The sequence below is a fragment of the Strigops habroptila genome, chromosome 6 (genome assembly GCF_004027225.2).
Source record: "Strigops habroptila isolate Jane chromosome 6, bStrHab1.2.pri, whole genome shotgun sequence".
Taxonomy (NCBI): Eukaryota; Metazoa; Chordata; class Aves; order Psittaciformes; family Psittacidae; genus Strigops; species Strigops habroptila.
In genome coordinates, this window is record NC_044282.2 from 63,811,420 (window position 1) to 63,827,577 (window position 16,158).

General features: G+C 42.6%; 1 protein-coding gene across 1 annotated transcript in view; it reads left to right on the forward strand.

The window, feature by feature from the left end:
• The window catches only part of HNRNPLL (heterogeneous nuclear ribonucleoprotein L like), a 32,726-nt gene extending 17,724 nt beyond the window's left edge, over nucleotides 1-15,002 (forward strand). The window contains exons 7-13 of the mRNA XM_030490749.1: nucleotides 968-1,039; nucleotides 2,738-2,955; nucleotides 3,112-3,233; nucleotides 3,601-3,802; nucleotides 4,681-4,738; nucleotides 4,850-4,948; nucleotides 11,730-15,002. Of these exons, the coding sequence (XP_030346609.1) occupies nucleotides 968-1,039; nucleotides 2,738-2,955; nucleotides 3,112-3,233; nucleotides 3,601-3,802; nucleotides 4,681-4,738; nucleotides 4,850-4,948; nucleotides 11,730-11,785 (827 nt within the window). The 3' untranslated portion in view covers nucleotides 11,786-15,002. The remainder of the gene's footprint in view (nucleotides 1-967; nucleotides 1,040-2,737; nucleotides 2,956-3,111; nucleotides 3,234-3,600; nucleotides 3,803-4,680; nucleotides 4,739-4,849; nucleotides 4,949-11,729) is intronic.
• Nucleotides 15,003-16,158: the final 1,156 nt, after the last annotated feature.

The window sequence follows — 16,158 nt, forward strand, 5'->3', positions numbered from 1 at the left end:
TGTTTTTTCAGGGGAAGTACCTCCAGCTGCATTGGGCTGGAGTTGCCATTTTCAGCAGTCTTACTTAAATTTCCTGGGAATTGTTGTAAACTGATAAATGTCTTGCCCCATCTTTTCAACGTGGCTTTTTTAATTGTGAGAAACCAATTGTTGCTTACCACAAAGAAATCTGTAAGTTTAGATTTTCTTTATCATGCAGAATGGATCTGATTTGAAAAATACAGCTTTGGCTGTGATGCACTGCTTTCCTCCAATAATGTAGACCCCTTGCTTAACTTTATGTCCTAGAGAACTGGGTTTTCTTAAAGGATTGACCGTTGTTTTAAATGCATTATTCAGTGATGTTTTTCTTCAGTTGAACTGTTACGTGCTGCTGATAATGCAATAATGTACAATCCTTTCAGCATGCCCATAAATCAGTAGGTGTTCTGTAAATGTATATGTACACATATGTAATGCTCTCTGTTTACTGATTATGAAACCATGTAATACAGGTTGTTGTTGGCTTATGCTGAAACTTCTTGAAAGAAGCCTACTTTGAAAATGTGTTGCTGTTGAAGCTAATATTATGATTCAGGTACTGTCTTTCAAAAGTACTGCATTTCAAATTTGTTTTAAGAGACACATAGGTAAATCCTGCTGTATGGTGTTATCTATACTAATGTGTGGTGTCTGTTTAGGAAAACTATTGGGTATTTCCATAAACTTTAAATGTCTGCATCTCCTCATTGGCCACTGCCCTCAATCAACTTAAGTGCAATTTGTTACACAGATGGCAGTCTTTTTAATTCTGGTGTCCCAGGGCTACAGCTTGTGGTTTTAGACTGTGAATGAGAAATCATTTCTAAAATTAACAAGGACTCAAATTACTTTTTGCCTTTTAACTAAAAGCTTTGTGTCTTAACTGGAGAAGTTGGGTGCATAGTTGTGCATACTAAACTGTTTTCTTTCCCTTCCCACATGTTAGACAGAGGGAAGGGCCGGCAGAGGCAAGCTATTTTGGGAGAGCATCCATCATCTTTTAGACATGATGGTTATGGTAAGTAACATAGGCAGGTGGTTATGATTTCTTTGTATGTAATGTGGAATTCTAAATATTCAATTAATGCTGAACTGTGGACCATTACAGCATGAGTAGTTGTGCTGTATATGTGGTGCTGTCAGTCCACATTCTGAAAATGCTAGTGACGGACTGAAATCTATGTGCATTGTTGCAATACCTCTTCCTTCTGCGGAGAGCATGCAGCTTTACAAATTTATCCCTTGGAAGAATATTTCCTTTAAATTGCTATCACCCTAGCAATGGATGGAAAATGACATCTATATTGGGAAAGCAGTTTTCTTCTAGAAAATGGCAACACAGCCTGATCATTAGTTTCATGCAGCACAGAGCTCTTTGATGTTCTTGCATGCAAGAATTGTGAGCTTTGTGTTTCTTCTAATTCAGCTAATTCTGAAAAGTTATAGCTGTGTGACTGTATAAGAATGATGTTTTGGAATTAGTGCTATAAAGTGCCACAGTTGTTACCAATGCTATCTGTGCATGATGATCTGTCACTTTCATGTGTTGGGACTTCAGTTTCTCAACCCTGAAGTTCTTGGTCCCAGTTAGATGTGACTTTTCTAGTCATTTTCTCTCAACTGTCAGATGCAGTGTGATTTGTCTTGCCTCTTTATCTGCAAATAGATTTATGATATTTTACAATGTAGGCTAACCTTCTACCTACTCTTTCCAAAGGTTCTTCAAATCTCCAGAATTTCCAAGTTCTACCTTGTATTCACTGATGTTCTTTTTTCATTTTTCTGACATATTCTCTCTTAAGAAGCGTGGCTGTCTCCTCCTATACCACTGTTTAACTCTCATTACTGCTTTTTTTTGCTGGGGAAAAAAGGACAAAAGGTTCCTTTTATACTTGGCTTATGTGAATTTCACACTATATTTGTCTTGGAACAACAGGGATCATCTCCTTGTCTGTAATACTGATGTTTCTTATAGAAAAGTATTGCATACTAGTAATGTTTCTTCATGGGGGAAAAAAAATAGAGAGAAAGATTGTTTATTTCCGCGAAACTTGTCACTTTAGTGAAACATAGGATGGCTTCATTTTGCATTAATGCAGGGGTTTAAGTGTTCCTGTTTCTTCCAATTGAGCTGTTTGTAGAAAGGCAGTTTTCTGACTTCATCTCTTGTCTCTGGAAAAAGAACTGTGTCATCTCGTCTGCTGTCCTCTGGCTAAGAGTTCATTCCTTCTGGTTTGTTTTCCCTACTATGTAATATTCTTTCTTGGTGTCATGGAGCTCTACAAGTAGATATGGCAATATTGCTGAAGGTTTATTGTAAATATTTCTTCCGATAGGTTTATGTTCAAGTATTTTTTGTGATGCAGAGAAGATACTATTTTTATAGTTATTGAAATACCTTTTTTCACTTGTATAAAAGCAATACCATGAAACAGCTCCTTCCTCCTTGTCTGCTAATGTAAAAAAAGACTTGGAACATTAAAGGGAATAGAAGAACCGGGAGGTTTTTTTGTTTGGTTGGTTTTTGTGGGTGGTTTAGGTTTTTGGTGGTGTGGTTTTGGTTTTTTTTGTAATTGGAAAAAGAATTAATGGAAACTGCTGTAATGTTTTTCCCCCGCCTCCTTTAAATACCCATTAGTTATGTGGGCTTTAATGCAAGATTAAGTACTGAAACTTGTTTCATACAATATGAAAGCATGGTCTTTCATCTCCTTAGGGTCACACGGTCCTTTGTTGCCCTTGCCAAGCCGGTACCGAATGGGGTCTCGGGACACTCCAGAACTTGTTGCTTATCCGTTGCCCCAGGCATCTTCCTCTTACATGCATGGTGGAAATCCTTCTGGGTCAGTTGTCATGGTTAGTGGGTTGCATCAGCTAAAGATGAACTGTTCAAGGGTCTTCAACCTGTTCTGCTTGTATGGAAACATTGAGAAGGTAAGGTATAATTTATTAGAAACTTGGAAACTACTATATAATTTTAATTGTTTTGGAAAAAGCCTGGTTGAGATGGTCTAAAAATATTTCCTGATAATTTATAAAACTCTTTGTTGGGCTGTTGCAATGTCATTTTTTTTCTCTTATCTATCTTAGGTGAAGTTTATGAAGACTATTCCTGGCACAGCACTGGTTGAAATGGGTGATGAGTATGCTGTGGAAAGAGCTGTCACACATCTCAACAATGTCAAGTTATTTGGAAAGAGACTTAATGTCTGGTAAATATGTTTTATCAGATTAATAGTCTACCAGTGGGCAGGTGGAATGAGGTTGCAAACGGAAAATAGCTCATTGTTCTGTTATCAATTTGCAACTATTATTTATTTATTGCTATTTATTTTGTTTCTGTTAATAAAGCATATGGGAATTACATGGATTGACTGTTAATAAACTGTATCCCTTAATGTGTCTTATACATCCTTTCTTTTTTAAAGAAAGGTATCAAATCCAACCCATCTGTTCTCCCATTTCAAATTGTTGTAAAGAAATGTCATCTCTGTTCTGGTCAGATCAATAATTTGCATGCAAAGTATGCAAGTCTTAATTATTTAAGAAACTTTAACTATATATATCCTTAAATCCCAGTGTTTCCAAGCAGCATTCAGTAGTTCCAAGCCAGATATTTGAACTGGAGGATGGCACAAGTAGTTACAAGGATTTTGCAATGAGTAAGAATAATCGCTTCACCAGTGCTGGCCAAGCATCTAAGAACATTATCCAACCACCCTCTTGCGTGCTGCATTATTATAACGTTCCCCTGTGTGTAACTGAAGAAACATTTGTAAAGGTAGGCAGTTGAAATGACTGTGACATACAGTGCTTTGGGACTCTATCCTAGCTTTACACTGTGCTACTTTTTAAAGAGAAATAAGTGGGAGAATGGTTTTTTAAAAATAGGTTTGTAGTGGCTCTATACAGAAGCTGCTATATTTTCACAATTCTGGCATTATCCTCTCTTGGAAATAAAGTTGAGGAGCTTAATGTGTTGGGGTTTTTTGTGGAGGAAAAGACTCACATAAATCCAAATACAGGGAAAGTTAGAACTACAATTCATGAAAGATTTACTGACTCCTTGAGGTGGTTACTGTAATGACTGATGGGATGTTTCAGAATGGAGAGGTGCATGCACCTGAAACAGTTTGCACAGTTCAGTCTTAAATGAACTCTGTATGCTTAAAACATGCAATACTGGGCTTCTCAAGTGGAGGCAGTGGTAAAACTGATGATGATTCAGTTAGTTCTTTTTCAGTTCAATATAAAGATGTTTTTTGAAGCTCTGTCTGAAGGTTAACTCAGGCTCATAAGTGGTGTGCTTGTAAGTTCAGCTTCTGAGCTGCTGTATTGAAATGGGCATGTCAAAAAGAAGAGCTTGTTTTTATTTAAAAATGGTGCTTCAGGTAGTAGTGATAGCAGTACTCTAATGATTTTTTGCCAAAAAATCATTTCTCATGGGACAGCACAGATACAGGAGCCTTGTTTTGCATACTACAGAATGGTGTTCTAAAGAGTTACCAATCCAAACATATTTTGAAAACAGTAATTTGCCATAAATTCTTGGAAGCTCTCTTAGAGTCAGTATCTTAATTTTTGGAACTTAGAATTTTTGCTAATGTGTTTATGTGCATTTTTAGTGGAGTTTTACCTCTTATTTTATTTTTGTGACAGTTATGTGAGGATCATGAAGTTCTCAGCTTTATTAAATACAAAGTGTTTGATCCAAAACGTAAGTAAACTTTGACCTGTTTGGGGAGTTACTTGAATTCCAGTTTTGATAAGAACAAAGGAGACTTGACTGATCCCCTCCTTCCCTTATTTTTATTTCTCATTTTGACAGCCTCTGCCAAAACACTGTCTGGTCTGTTGGAATGGGAATGTAAGACAGATGCAGTGGAAGCTCTCACTGTACTTAATCACTACCAGATAAGAGTCCCAAGTAAGTCAATTTTGGTGATTTTACTGCTATAATTTTTTTTTCTTTCATGTTGATACTACCTTTGTAAAAGGTGAGGCTTCAGCACCTCAGTCTGCAGCTAGAAATGGTGTTCTTATTGTATCTATTTGTGCTATTATATATATACACACACATAATGTACTATTTATAGTATTCAATCTCTAGTTTAGGTTCTGTTACTTTCTATTTAAATGGCATTCATTCTTCTTAAGGTTTGAGTCAACCTGTAGAACTCAAAATATGCTCCACAATTTTTGAAGTTCTGGAAGGACACTGAAAAAGCCCAATTGGTTTGGGATAAAAAGGAGGAAGGCAGGAAGACCACTAAATTCCACTTTTACCAAAATCAAACCTATGATTTTGGATAATGGATATTCATAGAATCATAGAATAGTTAGGATTGGAAAGGACCTTAAGATCATCTAGTTCCAACCCCCCTGCCATGGGCAGGGACACCACACACTAAATCATGTCACGCAAGACTCTGTCCAACCTGGCCTTGAACACTGCCAGGGATGGAGCATTCACAACTTCCTTAGGCAACCCATTCCAGTGCCTCACCACCGTCACTGTAAAGAACTTCTTCCTTATATCTAATCTAAACTTCCCCTGTTTAAGTTTGAACCCATTACCCCTTGTCCTACCACTACAGTCCCTAATGAAGAGTATCTAGTATCCTTGCAGGCCCCCTTCAGATACTGGAAGGCTGCTATGAGGTCGCCACACAGCCTTCTCTTCTCCAGACTGAACGGCCCCAACTTCCTCAGCCTGTCTTCATACAGGAGGTGCTCCAGCCCCCTTATCATCCTCATGGCCCTCCTCTGGACTTGCTCCAACAACCCCATGTCCATCCTATGTTGAAGACACCAGAACTGTATGCAGTACTCCAAGTGAGGTCTCATGAGAGCAGAGTAGAGGGGCAGGATCACCTCCTTTGACCTGCTGGTCATGCTGCTTTTGCTGCAGCCCAGGACATGAGTGGTTTCTGGGCTGCGAGTGCACACTGAAGCTGGTTCATGTTCAGTTTCTTGTCAACCAACACCCCCAAGTCCTTCTCCTCAGGCTGCTCTGAATCACTCCTCTGCCCAATTTGTAGCTGTGCCTGGGATTGCCCCGACCCAGGTGTAGGACCTTGCACTTGGCTTGATTGAACTTCATAAGGTTGGTGTTGGCTCACCTCACAAGCGTGTCAAGGTCCCTCTGGATGGCATCCCTTCCCTCCAGTGTATCAACCGAACCACACAGCTTGGTGGTGTCAGCAAACTTGCTGAGGGCGCACTCAATCCCACTGTCCATGTCGCCGACAAAGATGTTGAACAAGACAGGTCCCGACACCGATCCCTGAGGGACACCACTCGTTACTTTTTTCCAACTGGATATTGAGCCATTGACCACAACTCTTTGCATGCGGCCATCGAGCCAGTTTTTTATCCACCAAGCGGTCCATCTATCAAATTGATGTCTCTCCAATTTAGAGACAAGGATGTCATGTGGGACAGTGTCGAATGCTTTGCACAAGTCCAGGTAGATGACATCAACTGCTCTGCCGCTGTCTATCAGTTCCGTGGCTCCATCATAGCAGGCCACCAAATTGGTCAGGCAGGATTTCCCCTTAGTGAAGCCATGCTGGCTGTCACCAACCACCTCATTGTTTTTCATGTGCCTTTGCATGCTTTCCAGGAGAAACTGTTCCAAGATTTTGCCAGGCACAGAGGTGAGACTGACTGGTCTGTAGTTCCCCAGGTCTTCCATTTTCCCCTTCTGAAAATGGGGGTTATATTACCCTTCTTCCAGTCATCGGGAACTTCACCTGACTGCCAGGATTTTTCAAATATGATGGACAGTGGTTTAGCAACTTCATTCGCCAGCTCCTTCAGGACCCATGGATGGATTTCATCAGGTCCCATGGACTTGTGCATGTTCAGGTTCTTAAGATGGTCTCGAACCTGATCCTCTCCTACAGTGGGCCTAAGGTCTTCGTTCTCACAGTCCCTGCATCTGCCTTCCAAGACTTGGGTGGTGTGGTCTGAGCATTTGCTGGTGAAGACTGAGGCAAAGAAGTCATTAAGAACCTCAGCCTTCTCCAAATCCAGGGTAGCCAGTTCTCCCAGTAACTTCCAGAGAGGGCCCACATTGTCCCGACTTTGTCTTTTTGTTTGCTGCATATGTATAGAAGCCCTTCCTGTTATCTTTCACATCCCTTGCCAGATTTAATTCTAGCTGGGCCTTAGCTTTCCTGACCTGGTCCCTAGCTTCCCGGACAATGTCCCTGTATTCTTCCCAGGCTGCCTGTCCTCGCTTCCACCTTCTATAAGCTTCTTTTTTCCCCTCTAAGTTTCCTCAGCAGCTCCTTGTCCATCCATGGAGGTTTCCTGGCCCTCCTGCCGCACTTCCTTCTAGTCGGGATGCAACACTCCTGAGCTTGGAGCAGGTGATCCTTGAGTATCAACCAGCAGTCTTGGGCCCCCCTGCCCTCTAGGGCTTTATCCCATGGAACCTTACCAAGCAGGTTCCTGAAGAGGCCAAAGTCTGCTTTCTTGAAGTCCAGGGCAGTGAGCTTGCTGCGTGCTCTTCTCACTGTCCTGAGGATCTCGAACTTGCCCAACTCATGATCGCTACAGCCAAGGCTGCCCTGGAGCGTCACATTCCCAACCAGCCCCTGACGGCTGGTGAGCACGAGGTCAAGCAGGGCACCTCTCCTTGTTGGCTCCGCTCTTATTGCAAGAAGAAGTTGTCTTCCACACAATCAGGGAACCTCCTGGATTGCTTGTGCCAGGCTGTACCGCCCCTCCAGCAGGTACCAGGATGATTGAAGCTCCCATGAGGCCAAGGGCCTGCGAGCATGAGGCTGCTCCTATCTGTCTGTAGAGCGCTTCACCCACAGAGTCCTCCTGATCGGGTGGTCTGTAACAGATCCCCACAGTAATGTCCCCCATTGCTATTCTCCTTTTGACCCTGACCCACAAGCTCTCAGTTGGCCCATCACCTGTCCCCAGACAGAGTTCCATACTCTCCAGCCTATCACTGACATAAATAGCAACTCCCCCTCCCCATCTGCCTGGCCTGCCTTTCCTAAAAAGCCTATAACCTTCCATTCCAACACTCCAATCATAGGAGCCATTCCACCATGTTTCTGTGATGCCAGTGATATCATATCCCTATAGCCATGCACACATCTCCAATTCCTCTTGTTTATTCCCCTTACTATGGGCGTTTGTCTAGAGGCATCTGAGCTGAGCTCCAAATGAAGCTGACTCATTGGCTGGAGCGGCTGAAATAGCTCTGCATCACTCCAAGCCTTTATTACAGGTGCTGGCAACTGACCGGGAGTGTTGGGATGGATCGATGCCTCCCTCCCCCAGCACATCTAGTTTAAAGCTGCCTTGACCAGCCTGGCAAGCCTCCTACCAAAGCAGCTCTTCCCCTTGTCAGACCAGCTCCACCAGCTTCCGGTAGACCTGGCCTCCCAAATCGAGTTCCATGTTCTAAATAACCAAACCCCTGACTACGGCACCACTGTTCTAACCATTTATTAACCTGCCACATCTGCCTGGCCTATTCAAGGTCCTCCCCTTTAACCTGGAGGATTGATGAAAAAACTATCTGAGCTCCAGAGCCCCTAAACACCTCTCCCAGGGCTCTGTAGTCCTTCTTAATGATTCCCAGTCTGCTGCTATCTGTATCGCTAGCACTCACATGGACCACAAGAAGTGGGTAATAGTCAGCGGGACTTACAGAATCATAGAATGGTTTGGGTTGGAAAGGACCTTAAGATCATCTAGTTCCAATCCCCCGCCATGGGCAGGGACACCTCGCAGTAAACCATGTCGCTCAAGGCTCTGTCCAACCTGGCGTTGAACACTGCCAGGGGTGGAGCATTCACAGCTTTCTTGGGCAACCCATTCCAGTGCCTTACCACCCTCACAGTAATGGTGGTGAGGCACTCACAGTGCCTCACAGTAAAGAGCTTTTTCCTTATATCTAACCTGAACTTCCCCTGTTTAAGTTTGACGCCATTGCCCCTTGTCCTATCACTACAGTCCCTAATGAAGAGTTCCTCCCCAGCATCCTTTTAGGCCCCCTTCAGATACTGGAAGGCTGCTATGAGGTCTCCACACAGGCTTCTGTTCTCCAGGCTGAACAGCCCCAACTTTCTCAGCCTGTCTTCATACAGGAGGTGCTCCAGCCCTCTTATCATCCTCGTGGCCCTCCTCTGGACTTGCTCCAACAGCTCCATGTCCTTTTTATGTTGAGGACACCAGAACTGTACGCAATACTCCAAGTGAGGTCTCACAAGAGCAGAGTAGAGGGGCAGGATCACCTCCTTCGACCTGCTGGTCACACTGCTGGTGATGCAGCCCAGGCTACAGTTGGCTTTCTGGGCTGCAAGCGCACGCTGCCGGCTCATGTTAAGCTTCTCCTCAACCAACGCCCCCAAGTCCTTCTCTGCAGGGCTGCTCTGAATCTCTTCTCCACCCAACCTGTAGCTGTGCCTGGGATTGCCCCGACCCAGGTGTAGGACCTTGCACTTGGCTTGGTTAAACTTCATAGGGTTGGTGTTGGCCCACCTCACAAGCATGTCAATGTCCCTCTGGATGGCATCCCTTCCCTCCAGCGTATCAACCGAACCACACAGCTTGGTGTCGTCGGCAAACTTGCTGAGGGCATACTCAATCCCACTGTCCATGTCGCTGACAAAGATGTTGAACAAGACAGGTCCCGACACCGATCCCTGAGGGACACCACTCGTTACTGTTTTCCAACTGGACATTGTTTACCACAATTCTTTGCGTGCGGCCATTGAACCAGTTTTTATCCACTGAGTGGTCCATCTATCAAATTGATGTCTCCAATTTAGAGATGGCAGCCTCTCAGCAACATCCCTGATCTGAGCCCCTGGGAGGCAACACACCTCCCATGACACTGGGTCAGGCTGACAGATGGGTGCCGCTGTGCCCTTCAAAGTAGTCACCTACTACTGTGACCCACTGCTTTTACCTGAAGGCACCAGTAGTGATCCTCTTTACTGGTGCATCAGCAGGTTGTTCATTTGGTGCATTGGGTGTTTCCTCCTTAGCCCCCTGCAGAACTATGAAGCGGTTCTGGGCAGGGACGTCAGATTTAGGAGGAAGCCCCTTGCTTTTAATTGTCCTCTTCCTCCTTTTTTTGTTGTTTTTTGTTTTGCTTTGTTCCTAGCTGACATCTTCCTGCATTGCAGCCCTCTTACTTTCCTGTATGTGCTGTAATGGACGTTTGTGGCCCTGCACAGTTTGGGCTGGAGCAAGCAGTCCCGCTCTCCCTCAGCTTCCCTGACACCTTTCAGCTACTGGCAGTGTCCCGCAGCTCAGCTCCTGCTGCAGGAGGACCTCCAGCTTGGCGCACCGGGCGCAGCCCTGCCCATTGTGCACCCTCGCCTCAAGGGACCAGTCGAGGCACTTTGTGCACCCCGAGCTCTGCGCCGCAGCCTCCCCTCCCCTCGGCTCTGTCCGGTGCCGCCGCTGCCACCGCCGGGGCAGCCAGAGCAGAGCTCCTGGAGCGGGCCCTGCCCTGAGCCCAGCGCGCCCCGCCCCGCCCCGCCCGCTGCCCGCCCGCGCTGCTCCCGCGCTCCCCGGGGCGGGTTCTCCCTCCTCGGGCTGTGCCTCCCTCCTGGTGCCGCCCCGGTGAGTCCCGGCGCGCCTCAGCGGAGCTGCGGCTCCGGGGCAAGGCCTGGCGGGGGCTCGGGGCTCCCTCCGGTGGCTCTCGCTGCTCGGAATGACTGAAGTTTTGTATGTCTGTCAATAAATGCAGAGAAATCTGCGATATCCAGCCCATTGCCTAATATTATTTTAAACTACCATCTCCAAACTATTACGAATTAGTATCCCTGTCATGTGTTAACAGTTTAAATCTTCCCTATCCAACACCCTCTTCTCTTTTTTCCACCTCAGTAATGGACTGAGATTGCTTCAGAGGCACAATATTTCGTAGGGTATTATTGATAATACGCTGTTCACAATTTAAGATTTATCTCAGTTTGGAGAAGTGATAACAGCAGAAGGACTTACTCTTGCAACATGAAAAGGGCAAACCCTAATACATACTCAAATACAGCTGTCACAGGAAAAGAGAGCATTTTAACGCAGGGACTGGTGGTTAAGACTTGCTGAAATAAGATTGTCTGAGGTTAGCTGAACCAGAAGGACATACCATCCACAACGAGAGAGGCAAATGTGTGCTGCCCTCCCTGGTCTTGGCAGCCTTTCCCAATGGAGAGGGGTTGTTTTAAGCTTTGCTTTCTGGAGAGGCCTAAAGGGTGTGCTGGACATCCTGCTGTTCCTTTCTCAAACACATGTAAATACTGTCCAGTGCCACTCTGATAGAAATGCCACATTCTAAGTTTTGACTTTCTTAAATATCTATGCCTTTTGTCTTTGAAATTGCCTGTTAAATACTACTTTTATAAATAGTTTGGCTAGGAAGAGGGACGGTGATAATGGTAACATCTTTGTTATGTATAGTACAACATTTGGAATTCATCTACATTCCCTTGCAACCAGATCCATCACTTTGGGTTTTATGTCTAGAAAATGCTGGTGGACTACCAATAACACATACTGATAGATGATCTGGTGTCTGTGGGCCACTGGTGGGGTAGGTGGGGGAGGTATGAGCCTTAAATCTACAGAATTGGTGAACTTGTGAGATTATGCATGGTGATCTTGATAAGCAGGAGAGTTATTCTCAATAAAACACTCTGAGTATGTTATATGTTGTCTCCTGACAGATGGCTCCAACCCTTATACCTTGAAGCTTTGCTTCTCTACTTCATCCCATTTATAGAGAAGAGGACAGCATGTGAAGAGCTATATTCACCTTGATTTGCAAGTTTAAAACTACACTTCGTTCACAAAGCTCTAAGTGGTTGTTCTAATGTTGCCTTGTTTCAACTTAATTCTAATATCTTTTATCTTGTTTTATAATAAATGGATGTTCCTTCATAAATACAAACCCCAGATTTTTTCTTTTTGCCTCTAAGTACATTGTAAGCTTACTACGAAGTTTGTATTTTGCTAGTGTAGTATCTTCAAATGTCTAAAGAAGCACCAGTAGTATAAGCAAGATCGTTTTCTTCCAGAAATGAAATATATTTGCATTTTCGATAATGTTAAAGATTAGCAAGTATTTTTCCATTCGTAGTTTTAATTGGCAGATAGAGCTATTACTGAGAATTTTAAATGTAGAACTTGTTTTTCAGTATGTTAAGTAGTGAAGTATGTTGCAATACTAAAAAGCTTGTATTTATAAAATGCTTTAATCAGGTTCATGTTGCACCTGATTAAATACCGAATTTTTAGTGGTATAGACTTGGTTTATAGTTCAAACAAAACTAACATAGAAGATTAAGTATGTACATGTGTATGGTGTGAATTCATACTTATTTAAAGTGGTTTTCTTTTTTTTTTTCTTTTAAACCCAACACATTTTCCATTTGCATTAGCATGATGCCATCTCTAGCTAGTCCCACCGTAGGGGCCTTTTAAAATTAAAACTGCAAGCCTGTATCAGTGTGTTCATCATCATTTTCCATTATTTAAACTTTTAAATCTTTGGTGTTTAACATACCCTCTTGACTTTTTTTTTAATAGTGGTTATGACGTATTAAATGGTAGAAGTTGGATATGTGAGAAGATTGATCGCAATAGAAACCAAGGTGGTAAAAATAGTTAAAACAAAAAGCAAGCCCCACCATACTCTCTCATACTCTCTCATAACCTGGACAGTTAATTTGATGTTTTCTTTTGTCTGATTTATCTTACACATCTCTTATGACCATGAAAGAATTCATAGGGTGAGTAGACTTGGCTAGCCCCTCATTTAAACTAAAATAATCTAGGTGTGATTAAGATTATGGAACTAATTACATGATGTGAAATTGAGGTGAAAAATCTTTCACTTGGGAAAGTCGATTTACTTTGTCCCAGTACTTTGAAACCTCCGTTCTCTCTTCTAGAACTGGAGTTGTCTTTGCTAAACCCTCAGAAACGTGAATCCAAGCAGGGGAAATCTGGGAGCTGTTGTAGGCTCTGTTTGCTCCTTTTTCTGAATTTGCAGCAGAGTGTTTAGGGCTTCTTTTACTTCTGCTCTTAATGATCAGAAAGAAGGTATTTTATCAGATATTTTATGTTTTATTATACAAGCTCTTCGTTCTGTCTTTATGGATTTTATCCATATCTATCCTTTATGCAAGATTATTTTTGCAGTATGCTTGTCCTTAAGAGATTATGTTGCAGTATGTTTACACAGTGTGGGCATTGCACATGTCTTTAAATACAGACTGAATTTTTCACATTCTTAATTTCAAGGCAAATACACCTTATCATACAAGGCAAAACATGTCAGCTGTCCTTCGGGTTTTCTCATCAACAATGATTCATTTTTGCCCTGTCTACCTCCATTTTGTTCATGCTTCAGGTAATGAGTATTTCAGGTTTTCAGATCAGGTTTCCTATATGTCTGAACAGGGAACTGAAGAACAGCTGCTCTTTGGCAGCTCTTTCAGCACAGGGTTGGAATAATACTAGCTTCTTGTCCGGAAGGTGGCAAACTGACTTGCATTTTAGGGGCCCTGCTAATACTCTTTCAGCCTCAGTGCTGTCCCCTAGAAATTGCTTAGAGAGTTCCAGCATAGAAAGCCATGTGCCATATCTTGTTACTAGCCAACAGAAATGCTGGGTGCTAGTGAAATGTTTTCTGCTGCCTAGTGTTTTAACTGTAAAGGGTCTCTCCTAATCATTCATTTCTCTTCCATCAACTTGAATGTTCTGTGCAAAGCTGTTAACTCTGTTGTAACTTGCATTGCTATTTGTATTAATGTAGTTTCGGAAGTGAAGTTGATTGTAGTTGGGCATTAAAAATAGTATGTTATCTGTTCGTCCAGTTTGGGATGTAGGATGAGTGACCCTTAAAGCATTCAGGTTTTACAAAAAAGCACTTTAATGTATCAGTGTCCTCAGTAGATCACAGCATTCAGTGCCTAAGATGTTCAGGTGAAAGGCATCTTTTGTGTGGCTGCCCAGATCAAACAGAGGACAGACTAGTTCAAGGTGTATCTGAGAGGACTTAATACCAGCTGGAAGTCCCAAATGCAAAATGAGTAGCCTGTGCCACATGGCAAAGAAAAGAGAGGAGACTGAAAAATAGTTCAAGCTTCTTGCTCCTTAAAATAATCATCTTACTCATGTAAAAGTTGAGAACAGGAAAGATTCCTTGTTAGTGTTTTGCTGTAAAAAGAAAATTGTCTTCTGTTGGGCCTACAAGGATGGATACTTGTCCTCAGGGAGGAATGAATTTGGTTTCCTCCTTCCACACGAGATCTGTGTTCACCTATAATCATGCTCTTTAGAATAGAGCCAAGACAGTGGCGTAGGTGAAGACTTAGTTGCTCCAAGGGGAGTGAAGTTTGTCTGTCACTTGGCAGTGGTATTACTATACTTGTTAGGTTAAAATTAAACCATTAAGGTCTCTTAGTGCAGTTTTTCCTGTCTCTTTTGCATAAGCCATACAAGCAAAATAGTGAACATTGCTATGCACATTCCCTGCTTGTAAGCAGCTGGCATTCACACTGTAATATCTTTGTGTCTGTTCCACTGTTTGTTTGTTGTTTTGGATTTGTTTGTTTTGTTGGTTCTAAGTTTATTTTTTCTAATTGATCACCTTCCATTGGACATAAATATGTACTGAGGTGGAGATCTGTTCATGCTCTCTCATGATACTTTAATCCTTGTTTATATTTATTTTTCCTTATATGCAAGAAGTGGGAATAGTTGCTTTTTGACTTTCTATACCACCACAGCAAGATAGACTGTAATCGCTAGGGTGATACAAGACTTAAAAAACCATTCAGGAAGTGTCTGGGTGTCCTGCTTTATGAAAGGAATGATACAACTTAATGTGGTGTCAGTAAGTCTGTCTTTTAGTAAGGGATAACATTTGGGGTAAGCTGGCTTGTAACTGGCTGAAACCCTTTTTGTTGTAATTAAATGCAACTTGCTCCTTTTCCTGCTGTGTGTTTTCTTGTGAACAGCACTTGAACTTGCTTGAATGCTATGATTGCTTAGGAGGGGACATGCAGCCTCTTCTCTTAAATAATATGTTAAAGTCTGGGAATGTGAACACACTTGGTAAATTCTTTTTCTTTTTTCCACTTCTGGGATGTGTTTGAACATCTTTTTGTGTCCTCTTTTGAAAAATACCTTGTATTCTCACATCTGTAGCTCCTAGTGGGGTTTTTTAGCCATTCCAGGTTTTTATGTCTCCCCAGCCTATTGGTTTATTCCCTTCTGGCAGTTACAGTGGTGGTAATAATCTCAAAAATAATCTTGTTTGCATTAGCACGGCTTTGGCCAGAAATAATGTGCAAGAAGGCATAGGAAAATAAAATACTAGTTATGGGCTCAGCTTCCTGTGGAGAGTTCTTAAAGCACAAAATACCATTGTTCCACACCTTAAATGAGATGTGGCTGTGCTGCAGTTGAGAGCCTCCCACCTTCACATATCTGATGTATAAAAGGTAATTTAAGAGTCCTGCTGAAAACTTGCCTTGCAGTGGTTGCATGTATCAGTTTGTGTGTTCGGTGCTGTGACCAAGCAATGCTCTGACATGTTCTCATAGAAGAGCTAATGGTCTCCTCTGGCAAAAACATGTCAGCCTTAAGGAAACAAACCTTGTTGATCTGGGTTCCCTCGTAGCAACAGTCTCAAAGAAAGGGAAAAATGTAAATGGAAAAGCAATCTGGTGCTCAACAGAGTGTTTCCAATGTATTGGTTAGCTGCTGATACTGTGATGCTGTCCTACATCACAGGTTATGTTGCTCTAAGATCAGCGAGAAGGGCCTTACTGAATAACCACAGAAAAGTATGTCGTGTAACCTCATTTGTTGAGAAATTCAAGAGTGAATGAAGAATCCTATCCAAGCAAGGGACACGTGGTGCTGTGAGACCTCTGGAAGGAAGGCACTAAGGAACAAGGCATGAGCACAGTTCACTAGACCTGCATTTCTCTCCCAGACTGCAGCTGGATGAAGTGATCTGATAGGATCTCACCTAAGGCCATCCTATCTTACAAGTCAGGTGTTTTTCACTTCCTTCATTTCTTCTAGCTTGTGCTATTTTTGTTATTAATTGTTAAGACCACATGTTTTAAATTAATTTAG